The sequence below is a fragment of the Paralichthys olivaceus genome, chromosome 5, assembly GCF_024713975.1.
Source record: "Paralichthys olivaceus isolate ysfri-2021 chromosome 5, ASM2471397v2, whole genome shotgun sequence".
NCBI lineage: Eukaryota > Metazoa > Chordata > Actinopteri > Pleuronectiformes > Paralichthyidae > Paralichthys > Paralichthys olivaceus.
Genome location: NC_091097.1, coordinates 8,985,345 through 9,000,605, shown reverse-complemented (window position 1 = coordinate 9,000,605; position 15,261 = coordinate 8,985,345). Strand labels below are relative to the sequence as shown.

At 41.6% G+C, this 15,261-nt stretch overlaps 1 protein-coding gene across 19 annotated transcripts in view; it reads left to right on the top strand.

Moving 5' to 3' along the window:
- Positions 1–14,897, top strand: part of srcin1a (SRC kinase signaling inhibitor 1a) — a 103,471-nt gene extending 88,574 nt beyond the window's left edge. For 14 of the 19 annotated variants that reach the window (XM_069525725.1, XM_069525723.1, XM_069525717.1 and 11 more), the window contains 4 exons: positions 176–1,051; positions 3,337–3,474; positions 6,529–6,573; positions 9,458–14,897. In XM_069525725.1, coding sequence (XP_069381826.1) covers positions 176–1,051; positions 3,337–3,474; positions 6,529–6,573; positions 9,458–9,976 — 1,578 coding nt within the window. In that variant the 3' untranslated portion in view covers positions 9,977–14,897. Of the gene's footprint in view, positions 1–175; positions 1,052–3,336; positions 3,475–6,528; positions 6,574–9,084 lie in introns of all 19 variants that reach the window. The other 5 variants (XM_069525727.1, XM_069525728.1, XM_069525720.1 and 2 more) reach the window with 5 other exon arrangements.
- Positions 14,898–15,261: the final 364 nt, after the last annotated feature.

The window sequence follows — 15,261 nt, the reverse complement described above, 5'->3', positions numbered from 1 at the left end:
GTTAATGGGAAATTATCGAGAAACACATAACACACAATGAGATTACTAACTACTCTCTTTCCCCCTTTTTGCATGTCTTATTGTGCAGTGTTCATCAGTCTCACTTGAATATGTTGGAGCTAAAACTAATTAAATTTGTTTGACTTTAAAGCTCAAGTGCTTTCCTCATTTATAGGGAAGTCGCTTGTCTCCAGTCCCTCACATCGTGTTGACAGACACAGCTTCGCCCACTGGCTCTGAGAATCCCGTCAGAGGTTTAGCAAACAGCTCTGTGGAAGAGAGTCCGTCACGAAATTTGATAGGTCATCTCTACAAGACTCAAGTTTCAAACGATGGGGGAAGCTCTCGTCAGCGAGAGCTTAAAAAGGATATGGAATTAAAACAGGAGCTCGCCCTGCTGTTGATGGAGCTGGAGGTGAGGGCGGTGTCTTCTCTTGAGGCCCAGGAGCTCAGCAACACCACAGGAAAAGTTATAAAGACTCTAACCATCTCACCACAGACAAAAGAAGTCTCTGAGGTTCAGCTGGGAGAGCAGCCTCTCCTAGTGCTCTTCAGGGAGGAACAAACAGTCAGAGAGGCCTACACGCTGCTTTATTCCCTTCTGGAGTCAACCAAGCCTGTTCCCAAACCCAGAGTAAAATCTTCCCTTCATATAGGCAGACAGAGCTCCCTGGTTGAGGCCCTGAAAAGAGGGATGGAGACAGGGGACAGGAGGCTGACGCTTCACAACACAGAAACTAAGATTCCTGAGGTACAGCCAGGGTTAGTAAACAGTTCTCTTAAGTCCAATGGCTCGAGTAACAGTCGGACGAACAGTCGGACAGAAGATGTCCGACGCAACACGTACAAGAGGCTGGACAGCTTGGAGGAGACTATTCGAGAGCTGGAGAACACCTTGATAGAGATCAGTGGCCATCCCTCTGCAGAGCAGCTCTACGCTGAGACAACCATTAAAATAACTCCTGCGCAGACCACCGGCAGTCCATCCTCAGAGACCAAGAGGCCCCCGGTTCCACCCAAGCCGTCGTCTTTGAACACAGCATCGATCCAGGTTCTTTGCTCGCACCCACTGTGCTGATTCCTGCTTTAAAGCAGCATGCCCTATTTTCTCTCTTCACTTATTCCCTCTGGGTGGTTGTTGGGACTTTGAAGCCTCTGATGTCTGCTCCCTGATTAAATCGAGCCCAAATTGTGTTTGTAATTGAAAGTATGCAGAAGGGACAGACAACAGACTTCCTTGCTTCTCGTCTATGCTGTGATTAGTGCTGGAGCAGTTGTCCTGCTGGGGAGAGGAGTTGTTGATTGTTTCTTTATTGATCTGTCCTGGCATCTATTTTCAGCCTGTAAACTTTGTCCATCTAACCTTTTGTTACACCACACAGGGAATAAAAGAGTTCCAGAGATAATACAAACATTTCTTTTTTCTATTTTTCTTCCTCCTTTTTCCTCCTCTAGATTTTTCTCATTGTTTTGCCTTGAAGTCATGTCTTTTCCTCTATGCTGCTGTTGTGCTGTATATAAACAAACTTAAATGCATATTTCAGGTACTCTGTTTCATCATGTTTGTACGTACCAAAAGTTATGTAGTGATTTGTGTTTCCAGAACTCAGAAAAAACATTGTAGGGAAAAACTCAAGCCAAAAATGTAAAACGATCAAAAGGACACATGATACTTTTTCGTTTTTTTGTGAATTCAAAAGTTCTGCAAAGTTAAAAAAACAAAGCCCAGGTGTACCATAGAAAACACTGCTCCTGAAAGTCCTGAAACACCTCATCACTAGTCTAGCTGTTACATCCGAGGACATCGTGATGTCACGTGACATCACAACACTAGTCTAGTACACCTCCTAACAAAGTCAGGTAATGTGAGAGCAAATTTTCCTAAACGTGCTGAAAGCTGTTGATAAATCACAGCAGCTGGCCAATCATAACAGAGTGGACAATCTGACCAATCAGAGCAGAGTGGGCTTTATCGAGAGGGAGGCCTTAAAGAGACAAGAGCTAAAAGCAAGTGTTTCAACCAGAGGCTGAAAAGAGGAGTTACAGCAATGGAACAATATGAGGAAAGTGAACATGAGAGCCTGTAATCCTTTACAGATAATAACCCAAATTAAAATTATGAATCTGATTGTGTGTATGATATGTCTTCTTTAAAAGAAAGGTAAAAAAATATATAGCTAAAAACTTAATCTCAAGTCTTGACTCCAGCACTAGTAAGACTTGTGAACAGAAATGTGTCTATTACACCAAAGCCAAAACCACTTTTAATACACTTCCTGTTAATATCTACTGACTTCATGTTTAAGTCAATTACCAGACATTGCGATTAGTCTCCTTTCAACTCACCTCCAGCAGCCTTTAACTCAGCTAAAGAGTGGTGATAATCAAAATTGCATTGCCATCTCAGCTGGTTTGCTGAGGTGTCCTGACAGCCAGCATAGTATCCCCTGTTGCTCCTAATGTAGCCTCCCACTCAGGGCAGGGCTGCAACACTTGACAGTTCCACTGTCATGGTGCGTTTCAGCCCTCTGATGTCGAGCCGGGGAGCATTCCCACAGGCACTGGATGAGGATTACAGTTTCTTGACACATTATTTCATCACCCTCAACTTCACCCACGTTCATCATTTCAACATGACCCCTCATCCTGCTCTTGTTCGACATTTGCTTGCGCACTCACCAAATTCACACTGACAAGTGATCCACTTTCAAGCCCCATTACTGCTCAGTTTTTAATCAGGACAATTGAATGAGGATTCATCCATCAATGATTAAGTATAGCGTATATATTTCAAAATTATGCATTACATCAAGAGAGCGAGGAAGGAAGAGGCACAGAAATGACCATAGCCAAGAAAAATGTGTAATTTGAGACTAGTACAGTTAATCTTTTATTAGTTTTGCTTTCAGCTAATGTCTGTGTGTGCAGAGGAGGCACAGCTGGATGGAAAGTTGACTGAATGTCTGTTTGTTTTTGTGCGTATTAGATTCAGTTGACAGAGTAACTCAGCGGGAAAGATCATTAAGCACACTGCCTCGCAGATCCTGCAGTGAGGCTAGGCTATGCAATGTCAGTTTTGATGCTGCGTTCCTCTATTCTTCACTTTGTCATTTTCTACTGATAGATGCTAAAACCCTGTGAAGTGGATAGTTCAGTTTTAGATTGGCTGAACCTCATTGGTCTCAGGGGACAGACTTGCTTGCTGGAATCAGGCAATCGGGAGTTTTATGTGTTTGTTTGGCATAAGCTAAAGCCGCTGAAGAGGACAAATGAAATGTACTACCATGTACTGCGTTTCCTCGCTCTGATTCACACTGTCTTTCCTGCTCTCCTCAGGGAGGGAATGTCTCCAGCGTCGGTAAAGTTCTCCACACCTCAGCTACCTCCAAGCTGAAGCACCTGCAGCAGAACAGCACAGACAAGACTAAAGGCGGCAAAAGAGAGGACTTTGTGAAGATCCAGGGCCAGCAGCAGGTATTATCTTTAACATTGTTTGGGCCAGTGGGCGTAGATGGGACAGTACCGTACTTTCTGGATACTATTCGCTGCCTTTTTTGGTAGTTAGCCCAGGTCAGAGTCATTATTTCTAGAAACCTTGCACATAAATGAAGATGATTATCATAATGGGAAGACAATTCATATCAATGTGTTCTCAGTCTGCAATTGGGGCAAATAGAGGTAATGACCCATGTCTGTTATAAATCAAGACAGATGGGATGGATGTGGAACGATATTAAAAACATTTGTCACATATACGATATAATAAGTGCATTTGATGACCTTGTTCATCATAGCCACACAACTTCAGCAAACTTTCAACATTTAACAAAGTGTGCGTCAAAGTCAAAGTACATGTAAAGACATTTTTGCCAAAGATGAGAGATGGCAGCACCTTTATTCAGGATATTTTGGCTTAATTTTTTGTTCAATTAAAAAGAAGTTGAGACAGGTTGACCATCTTTATACAGTCAATGATCTACACCCATCAAAAAGCACAAACGTGTTTAATTAGTTTTACATATTAGCATAAAATAATGGTGCAAGTCTTGAATTTGGTTTTATTGGATTTAAAAATGTTAAATGTTGCCTGTTTGTGTTGATTAGGATATCAGCCCATCCATGCAGAACATCGTGTTTAATTTTGGAAAGCAAGTGAGACATTAATTTATAAAACTTTCTAAAGCTTTCCTCTATACATCTGTTCTTATACATTTGCCTTATAGCTGACTCTGACATCTTTTTTTTAACTTTAATTTGCAAGCATTTTAGTGCTTGAACGTAGAAAAAGACTGGACATAAGGATGCGTGATGGTCTCCAGGGCCCAGGAAATTGAACTGTTGAAGCATGTCAGTCCAGAAAGCCAAAGGAAGATATGTGCACCATGCCCGTGCACAGGGGAGGAAAAAAGGTTTAATGTCAATGTAATTTAAAAAATAACAGGAGCAGTGAAGTGCACCTAAACCTCCATACTGCTCAGAATGTGACAGACCGTTCACACACAAATTCATTCTTGGAGATTGCAGGGACATAAATGTGTTGGGCACAGAGAGAGAGATTTGGGAGATGGGGGGAATAATGAAGCTTTGATCGCCTCAGACTGAGAGACGATAGGAGGGAATCTCTCCAGCTCTGTGGGATAATCGCCCCTCGAGTCTGGCAATCACTGATTATTCAATATGAAGTGGACAGTTATCTTTCACCGTCATTAAGTCTTTTCACGTTTCCTCTTCTCTATGTCTACTTCCTTCTTCCGCTTTCTGCCCTTTGCAATTTACACACACTGCCCCTTTCTCCTTTTCACTCCGCCAGTCAGAGTCTTTTATTCCCTGTGATTTGAAAGCAGAATGGCTTCTCACACTTGTCTGATGGGAGTAAAACTAATCCCGTTATTCTAGTATGACAGTCGCACATGGCACACACTCCTCATTCTCAGAGTTGTTGAAAACAGTCACAGTGAAAAAGGGAGTGGACACTCGGAGCTAATTGTTTGCGTGGGAAGTCGATGCCACACCGTTTGAGGTGGGAACATAACTGCAACTGCATGACAAATCACAACACTGACCGAAACCAAGAGAATAAACATTGAGCTGTCTTCGCAATGTGCCAGTAACTGAGATTTGTGGCATTTTGAAGTTTGGCGTGCAGCGAGCTGTAGAGAGATCAAACTGTCAAACTAGAGCACAGGACATTTATCAGGAAATCTGAGCTCTCTCAATATACAGCTGCCAGCCAATGTGGTTTTATTACTCTTAATACCAAGATCACTATTACTAGTACTACTTATTAAGCAGATATAAAATTCAAACTTGTACTGGGCACCATAAAGTTCAATATTTAATAGTCACATGAATAAACTCGAATAAACTCATTTATCATTCTTTTGTGTTTCTAAAAGACACTTTTTTTCAAATATCTGTTATTATTTCATATCATTATGCACCATAAAACATACTTATATATTTCATGCTTGTACATTTTATGAATGCTTTTATTGTATGCCTCACAGCTAATACCATTCCCCTGTCTCTTAAGCAGATTTAGCCACTTATCTTATGTTAGTTGGAATAAAAATAATTGTGAATCTACTATCTAGCTGATAATAAACCCAGATTTTTAATTATATAAGCTTAACAAGACTGCATATGCCACCCAAATAACTAAGTGGTTGTGAGTCAGTGTAATGTCAATGTATCATTTATTTTATTTGTAATGCCTTTTTTATTTATTTGAAATTTAGCTCATTTCATAACAAAGGGGAAAACCCCAGTCAATGGAAAACAACAGCACAAATATTTTGAAACCCTGTTGAAACCTTAGTGAAGTCACGATGCTGAGAATCGAGTGTTGTGTTGTCGTTTTCCACAAGCTGTTGCATTTTCAATAGCCTTTGATTTTTGTCTTCTTTTTTTTTGGGGGGGGGGGGGGGGGGGGGGGGGGGGGGTTCTGGCACCTTCAATGTCCAACCAAGAGAACAGCACAGATCCTGACAATTCTATTTACAGATGGATGAAGCAAAATCTGTCTCCTGAATATTTTCAAATTCGGCATAAGGCAGCTGAACACGCACTGCATTGGAAAAACATGCTGATTTTCTGCAGTTCATCTCATCAAATTATCCAGGCGGCTGGCTCATTTGCATACAGCCTTTAAGAGCTATTTAGAAACTTTTGTAAACTCTACGTTCACTTCAGCAACCATTTCTTTATTTATCTCATCAGACGTCTGACTTTTCTGAAAATGAATCCTAATTATTGCCACTAAGAAATAAGACATGATGCATTCTGCAACTAAAAATTGAAGCAGGTTATTTTGAAGAAAACATTTGTGTAGAATCTGCAACGTTCAATCAGTCACATTCATCTGGCACCTTTCATTCTGGGAACCACAGATTGATTTATGTTTTATCATTGAGCTATAATATAAAAATGATTCCAATATGAGGCAGTTACTTCCCCTCACCCACATTTTACATTCAAACTCACCCCTGCTTATCACATTTTGACTGATACTGTTGTTCTGACAATCAGACATGCCCACCTTGGGTGACATCTCTACTCGGCCCACAGCTAAAGGTAAAGGTGACTCTTCTCTTAAACCTTCCCTGGACACTGCTCCCTAACCGTAACCCCAAACTTTCCCCCTCCTTCCAGCTCCCGTTGGTGTTTCAGTTCTCTTTTGTCTCCTCTGAACAAATTATAATTTACATTTCTAGGGCGTTTTGTGTGGGGGCTCGATCTCAAGAAATTAGCTTGTGGTCCCAGTTGTTGTCCCACCCCCAGCTAATGCATTAGATGATCTGAATATCTTAATACCTTTAAAAATAGTGGCTCTGGCAGAATCTGAAGATTAACAGCAGCGATAAATAAAAGGCAGCTGGTGCTTGAGACAGTTAAACATTTTTTTAGACCTCACTCTGAACCCAGTGTAGTTGGATAAAACGAGACACGCTGGCACCACTTTTTGGATTTGGCTATACCACATGTCCACAATCCACGAAATACCTCTGAAAACAGCGTAGAAGCATTCAATCCAATTCAATTCAATGTTACTCGCTCCAAATCACAGCTTACATTATCTCAAGGCGCTTTACATAGTGAGGTCGAGACCTTACAATATTACAGAGAAACAACAGCTCCCACAACGAGCAAGCACTGACGACAGTGGAGGAAAAAAAACAGGAAAAAACCTCTAATACAGCCAACCTAAATGTGGGGGGCCGTCCACCTCGACTGGTTGGGGTGAGCGGAGAAAATTAGGGGAGAGAGGAGGGGGGGGGTGAAGAGAGGGAGAGAGAGACCAGGAACAGTTGTGTAAGTGATTAAGCTCTTTCAGACTGGTTGTGAAAAGGAAAATAATCCAAATGATAATTATAGATGTAATGGTGTTGTTAATGATGTTTAATAATGTTAAAGTGGCACCACATAATAGTAGTGATAATACTACTACTACTAATAATAATAGTAATAATAACTATTATAATAATAGCTCCTCCAGCTCTGGAGTCAGGGTTAACCACAGAATGAGAGAGAGACCAAGAACAGTTGCATAACCATCATATTCAGGCTCCGTCAGAGTGGTTGTCATAGTGAAAATAATGATACTTACAGATATATTGGTGTTATTGATTATAGCAGCAATAGTAGTAGTAATGCTAATAATAATAATAGCAGAGTAGTGTCAGATCCGGATCCTGAAGCTCTGGAGGCGTAGATGCCTTTAATTAATGTTGATGTTTTGAGTATCAGGTTTGTTGTTAGATTGGACTCTGATGGTATCTGTCTATGTTAATTGCAGGTGTTAAAATTAACAGAGCCTCTATGATGGTGCTCTGTGCCGCTGAGCCCGCACCAGAGCTTCACTGAGAGGCATTAGAGCATTTCAGGCATGAGGATTCTTCAAATCAATGTGCCGGATAGGAACAGACAGTTCAAAACCACAATTTCTCCCCATTTGCTTTGGCACAGATCAAGGAGGGCACGACAATGTGAATCACTTTCACGCCTCCAAACCGCAATTCATTTTCCCATTTGGCTTCTTATTACTTCTGGCGGCAAAGCGGCCTAATTAAAGGTGCTGGGCATGAGGTAAAGGTTGTGAAAGCCTGTCCTGTGAGGGAGACTTTTTGGCAGGACGCTCTGAGAGATGAAGGGCGGCTGCCGTTTTGCCGCACCCACACACCAGAATAAACGTGTCGGCCGGGCTTGAGAGAGGTTCCTCGAGCAGAAGGAGCAGCACTGCTCTGGGGATGGTTGGCACAGCACGGACTCTGGAACTGCAACAGAGCAGGTGAAACCCTCCCAGCAGTGCGGTCTAGACTAGAACACCTGCTCATACAGGACTAATCCTCATTATCCCTCATACAAAGACTATTTACATTTTTATTGCAGAGAAAAAACTTTTCCCTGTTTCCCCTTATGAAAAACATAAATACAACTTGAATAGTTTAACATTAAGTGTAAAATTGACTCTCTCTTTTCTAAACCTGTCTTACATATTGCTTTTTGTGTTCCCCGCATATAAAACATACACGCTGTTTCTGTCAGATTCAACTTAGCTCCACCTGTAAAAGAGAGAGACACATGCTGTGAATGTGTTACCCTCAAGTTTCACATGTTGGAACAGTGCTCCCTACTGGCTGATTCCAGCATTACATGAAAGGACTGAAGGGGAGATGCTGTGTGTCCGGGAGAGTATTTTGCACTTTTTTTAATGAAGGACTATCATTAAAAACAAGTGCCAAAATAAAGATGGTCAAAGGCGTAGTTTGCAGTTGACCACCTTCACTGTTGCGCCCTATGACAAAAGTTGTGTTTAAAGGTTTGGTCACCATGTGTAGATGTCGGCCTGTCTTGTGGCTCACATCAAACATGCTGATATCAACCCCAATAACGATCTCCTGTGTTTGTCTCTTGTTTCCTGTTTCCCCCTCTCCCTCACCCTTCCAACCCTTTACCCCCCCACTACATGTCTCCTGTTGACACTTGTTCCTGCGGCACGACCTCACCCAACCCTTCACCCTGCGTGAAAACCCCCGCACTCTGCATTTCCTGGCCCGTCCACCCTCTGCAACTGTGACCCTGCAGCAGTGAGCCACCTCTCCGTGTCCGGCCTCTTCAGTCTCCTTCTTCTCATGTTCACCCGATGACACATCTCCATCTGCCTCCTTTTTACTTTATTAACTCCCTTCACATCTCAAGTGTTTTCTAAAATCAACCCTGAACGCCAGTCTGTGTGCATTTGTGGACGTGTGTGAGTGTATGTGTGCAAGCATGCGTGCACGGGCATGTTTGACTGTATTGGTGAGGGAAGGAGCCTGAAGGGGACAGTGCCCAGCCACAACTGTTTGTAAGACTTAAGTTTTTCATGATTTCCCCTTTTGATCCTTTAAAAAACATCATCTCTTTACATTCCAACCCTCCCACCTCCTGTCTCCTGTGTCCCTGCTCTACCCTGAAGGCCTTGGGGACCAACAGAACCAGCAGCAGTATTGAACCATACCTCTCTGGCATCAAAACGGGCATTTTCTCAAGTCGAGCGGCCTCTCCTTCAACAGCGTTTACCCCTGGCCCGAGGAAGCACCACAAGGAGGGGGGAATACCGTCCTTGACAGCCTCCCCTAGTCAAGCAAAGGCGCTGCTGGCAAGCCTGACCGCCTCCGGCTTGAGCGCAGAGGCCCTGCTCCTCTCCTCCACCCTCCGTCATCACCGGCTTCTGCGCGAGCAGCGAGCTTCCTCCTTGCCTCTGCCCAGCAGCAAGTCCTCTTCTCCTACTCCTACTGCCTCCTCTTCCTCCTCTTCCTCACCCACCACCCCTACTCCATCCCTGTCTCCCTCCTCTCCCACCCCCCTGAGTTCCCTCACCCTCCCCTCTGGGGTTCTCAAGCCCAGCGGTCGTAGCCTTGACAGCTGCAGCCTCGATGAGGAGGAGGGTAGCGAGCCTGTGAATAAGGACCTCACCCCTGGCAACTCTCTGTGAGGAAGAGGAGGATGAAGACATAGAACAATGCATTTCAAGCCTCCTGTCGTCACGAACCATTACCATTTTTAAAGATTTATTTCTTTTTTTTTCCTTGTTCCTCTTCTCTACTTTTGTCTGCAGTTTGCAGAGTCATGACATTTCCATGGAAAGAACTACCATTCTATAAATGGAGTCACAATCTTCCTCTTGGAAAAGTTTCCTCCTCTGATCTGGCTCCACAGTTTCTCTGAAGTTCTCCCACACACTCATACTGCCAGTTTCCCAGCTCGAGGGCCCTCCCCTCCCAGCAGCCTGCTATAAGCTGATGCGGTCTGGATGAATTAACTGACAGCGCCGATCTCATGTATACCCTCACTCAGTGGGTCGTTAGTGGAGTAGATATATAATATCTGTGACTTTTATCATAGAAAATAGAATGCAATAATCACAAAGTGAGTCCTGTAGTCGTGTGTGTTCTGGATAATATTACTCTCACTTACCTGCATCACAGCAGAACGTGAGCCTGCTCAGAAAAAAAAGAAGAAAATATCAAAAGTAGATCGAGGTGATGGTTGTGGTTTTAAGCTGTTCAAAGGGCATTTGTGGCTTTTCTTGCATCACATGTGTTTTACATTCTGAACTGGTGCTAAGTTTTCCCCTCTGTTTGTACACACTGTGTGAAGAGTTTACATGACTGTCCCTGACCTTTGACCTGCGCTTTGTCTGCTATCAATTCATAATATCTATATGCAGATATTCCCTACGAAAGTTGGGAATTAATTATGAAAATATTATTGAAATAACACTATACCTACAAAAGCACACTGCAGGAAGCAGTCCTATTATAGCACATATTCAAAATGGAACAAACATGCAGAGATACACAAACAGAAGGGAAAAAATGCAAATCATGTAAACAAATGTTCATACAGATGTTATATACAAAAGTTGAATCTCTGTGAGTGTGTACGAGCTAGTGAATTATGACAATCAGGATGTTCCCACTGTAGCATCTCACAGGTTGCTATGGCATTTTTAGCACCTGACATCACCCAACCATCCCAAAGACTCAAGCACATCCGGCTACAGATAACACACACACACATTCTGTCACACGTGTGTAAACCCAAGCTGTTCGCAGAAGCACAGACCCTGCTAGTTGAAATGTGCTTTTTTTGTTCAGGAATTTTGGGTGATGATTCATCTTAAGTCTCATCTGTTGAAAATAGCACTCTGGTTAAAACATGCTACATCGACTGGAACATGATTTTACCCTGATTTTTACATTTTCAATTTGCAGACCTTATTGAAGAAGCTTCTTTATACAAGAACAAAATGTATCTTTACTCCAGTGAATTGATGACTCTTGACATCATTTCAACCCTTGGTAGTCTTTGAAAGATAAATCAGCACATATTTAGGAACTCCAGATGCAGTGCGACTCTGAAAGGGTCTGAGAGGAGAATATATAGAAATATAAATCGAGCACAGTTTCCTCTAACACACATTTCTGACCCTAATTTTCACTTATTGCATCTGGTTGATCATGACGAGCACAAAATTACAAGGGCGAGAGCCGGAAAAACATTCCCGCACATTTAAAATGCTGTACATTAGATTTAGCCGACGTTTCCGTGGCCTCGTTTGGTTTCTATTACCTGCATGTTCAAACATGAAACATTTATGAATGTCCGGCCCTCGGAGTTCCTCAGTGACAGAAGTATAAAGCACCTCAAAGGTCTATCAGTGTGACCCCTGCACAAGGAACCATTCTGAAGCTCCCTGTCCTGTGTTGCCGCCTTGTGCCGAGGTTGAACCGACAGTCGTAGACAAAGTGATTTTTTTGACCGCGTGAAATCGATTAATTTTGGCATTGAGATTAAAACATGTGCAAAGGGGCTCATGTCAAAGAGAAGGCAGCTTGAGGAGAGAGGATTAGTTTGGAGACGTGTCTGAAGGCTACTTTAATAAGAGCGGCTTTGAGTTGCCGTCTCCATCGAGAGCACTCGTGACATTAAGGACCCAAAGAGATGAGAGGAAGGGTTTGACAGTCAGGGAGCCATTAAGCGGCTGTTCTTTCCTTGCCCCTTTCACTTTGCTCTGTCTTTGGTGTTAGTCCTCAATGAAATAAAAACCGCTCAGTTGAGGTTACACTTGGACAAAGTTTGATGGGCCTCAGTTCTGAACAGTGCAATATGTAATTAGCACTCTTACAACTTAACCAAGACAGTGCTTTTACCCTTTGGGAAACCCCTGCCTGTTTTTCTCTAGAAGGACCTGTACCAGTGTTTTTTTTCCCAGTGCCTCTAAGATTTTGTTCTTGCCAGAAGTCCGACGTTGATCTCGTGTGACAGTATTAGATCGACAGCAATGACAGAATAACACTTTTACCCAAAGAAGAGGCTGCCAAAAAATATGGGCTTACCCCCCATTTTTTTTGTGCAGCAAAAAAGAAAACCGCACTTGAAATGCAGAGTGTGTCAGGTTGCAACGGTGACATGTGACCAAAACACTCAGATCTGTCAAAGTGCAAAACTGCGAGCCCACAGCGCAGCGAATTAAGCCTCACCCTGGGCGCTCTGCAGCTCTGCCAAGCAGGTTCAAGCCCTGGGCTTCGTATTGAGTGAAGTCAAATGAAAGAAATTCACTTACTCATGCTGTTCCACTCTCAAATCCATAACTTTTCCGAGTTGAATTTGCTGCATTGACGTCTGGAGCGCATTGGGGAGGAAGTGTTCATGCTTGGCCGCTTTTCCCCAAGTGACATCTGAGATGAAACCCTACGAGAATTGCGTGACGTTGCCCTCTGGAATTCTTTTTTTTTTTTTTTTTTTTCAAGACAAGTGTTGCTGTGATTTCAACATGGCTGAACGCTTAGAGGGCATGTTGCGGATACCCCTGGCAATCAGAAAAACTCTTGCAAACTTGAAATCAAACCTAGAAGAAATATACATATATAAATATATCTAAGTGCGATGTTTGTGTATGATATTATAATTGTGAAGAAAAGTGTGATATATATAGGCCTAGATTAAATTATATACTGTAAAATGTCATCATCTCTTCGGTTTTATATATTAGTGACCATTTTGTACAGATTTTTTTTCTTTTTTAACTCATTGTAAGAGATAATAACATTTCACACTGAGATTATTTATTCATATGCAGAACATTTTTATATTTGTTTAAAAATATCTGTATAGATAAGAGTTAGCCTCTGTAATATACACTGAAGTTAATTTTTTTGAATTCTAGGCTTTTCTTTATGAACACTGAGTTAAATATAATTTTCATTTATGAAAAGCCTGTCCCTGAAAATGCTCGTCCAGCTCCGGTGCACCTTCGCCTCCTTATGTGAAGGGTAACATTGAGGTGTCAGAGTCTGGACCAGTGCCTGTGCTTCGGGGCTTATTTTGCTACTATCTTTTGATTTTGGGGGTTATTTTGAGTATCTGTGGTCTTTTTTTCCTCCCACCCCATCTTGTGTTTGTGGTTCAACTGGCATTAGTGATAGTGGAGATGGTCAGATATTGTCACTACTACTGTGAGAGAAAAGTCAATTCGCCTGAAGGCTTCATTTAGAGCCTTGCTGCTTTGATGTTAAGGAGTTAAAAAGGCTTTATTTTCCCTCCATGTCATGTTTGCATGTGAACAGTAACAGTAGCAGTGTGGACGCTCAGTGCAGAAGCGTTCAGAGGCAACACACTCTGAATCATCACAACAGGTGGGAGCACGTGATGTCGCTTATTCTGCTCCAGTTGTTGCACCAAGTGGCTTTAAGTAGCAGTTAAGCGAAAACACAAGCTTTGTTAAAAAAACACCACAACGGATCAAAAAGGGAATTACGTGACGTTTTATCTCTTTCTTTGCCATTGTATCTTTTTTTTTTATATAATGAACCTACATTCTATAGTATGTATATGAGGTTTTTACATGAATGTGTGGATGTTCCAAAATCTTGGCATCGAAAAGCAGAGAAAAACAAAATTGACTTGTAAATAGGCCGAGTCATTCCTAGCGAGTTCAACAAATTGTAATGTCCAAAAGAAGATGTTTTATGAATAAACTATGACGATGGGTACAAAGTTATATACAAAACAATGCATGTATAGTTTCAAGCAATCGCACGGTGCAGTTGAAAAAATGTTGTCTCCATGTTTTCTCAAAAAGAAATGAGAACAAGAGGAAGAAGAAAGTGTTGTCTATGTTAGAGGTTTACAAAGATGAAGAATGAAGACATTATTCTGGTATCTGTGACGCAGGCATGTTCAGTCTTACTGTGATGTTATGTGATGATGATGATGATGATGATGATGATGATGATGATGAATATGACGATGACAATAGAGTGCTGAAAGTCTAAGAGGTGGAAATGCTTGAACGCACCCCAACCAGAGACGTTCGCCAGCGTTGGTGAACTCTTTCCACAGAGTGATTCTCCCATTTGTAGAGTAGTGTGATATAAGAACAAGAATAACACAGAAAATAGATCTATAATATAATGATATATAAATTTAAAAGCCTACTGATACTGGAGATACTAATTTATCAGTGTGGATGCCATGATATTCTGTGAGATGTGTGTGTTTTTCCTGTGAGAAGACAGCAGGCAGTTGAACCTGCCTTCTTTTGTACATAACTTGCTGTGATTGTGTGTCCAATAAAGTGCAGCTCTCTTGTACAGTGCTGGCATCGGAGTTTGCTTTACACTGACTTCAGAATTTATCTTGCATATGTTTCATCCATACGCACATTATCTATCCTGCTTGGGGGGGGGGGATACAAATACAGAATCAGCAATTAAAGCAAGTTTTATTTATTTTAAAGATATGAGGCATTGCAGAAATATTTCATTTTTGGAATCAAGTTCTGTTGTAAATATCTATTTACAAAACAAATGCACAAAAATATCGCCAAAAATACATGCTATTTAATATATTTTAAAATAACTGTATATGCAGAACACTAAAGTACATCTCTCTTGTACAGAGTTTGCTTTACAATGACTTGCTTGAAATGCAACATCCACAGTTGGATGTTGCATTTGAGAAAATACAAATACATGGTCGAACAAGTTTTATCTTAAAATAGTCATGATTTTCTTTTAAATTCAACAATACACTAAATCCCAGAGAAACATTTAGTTTTTTAGATGTAAAATCAAAGTCACTGACTGTTGCATTCATATTTTTATTTACAGAACAAATATACTAAAATATTGGCAAAAATACATGATGCTATTTTTCTCATTATATGTTTGATATGAGTTTATATGCAGAACACTTTAAAGTGCAGCTCTGGTG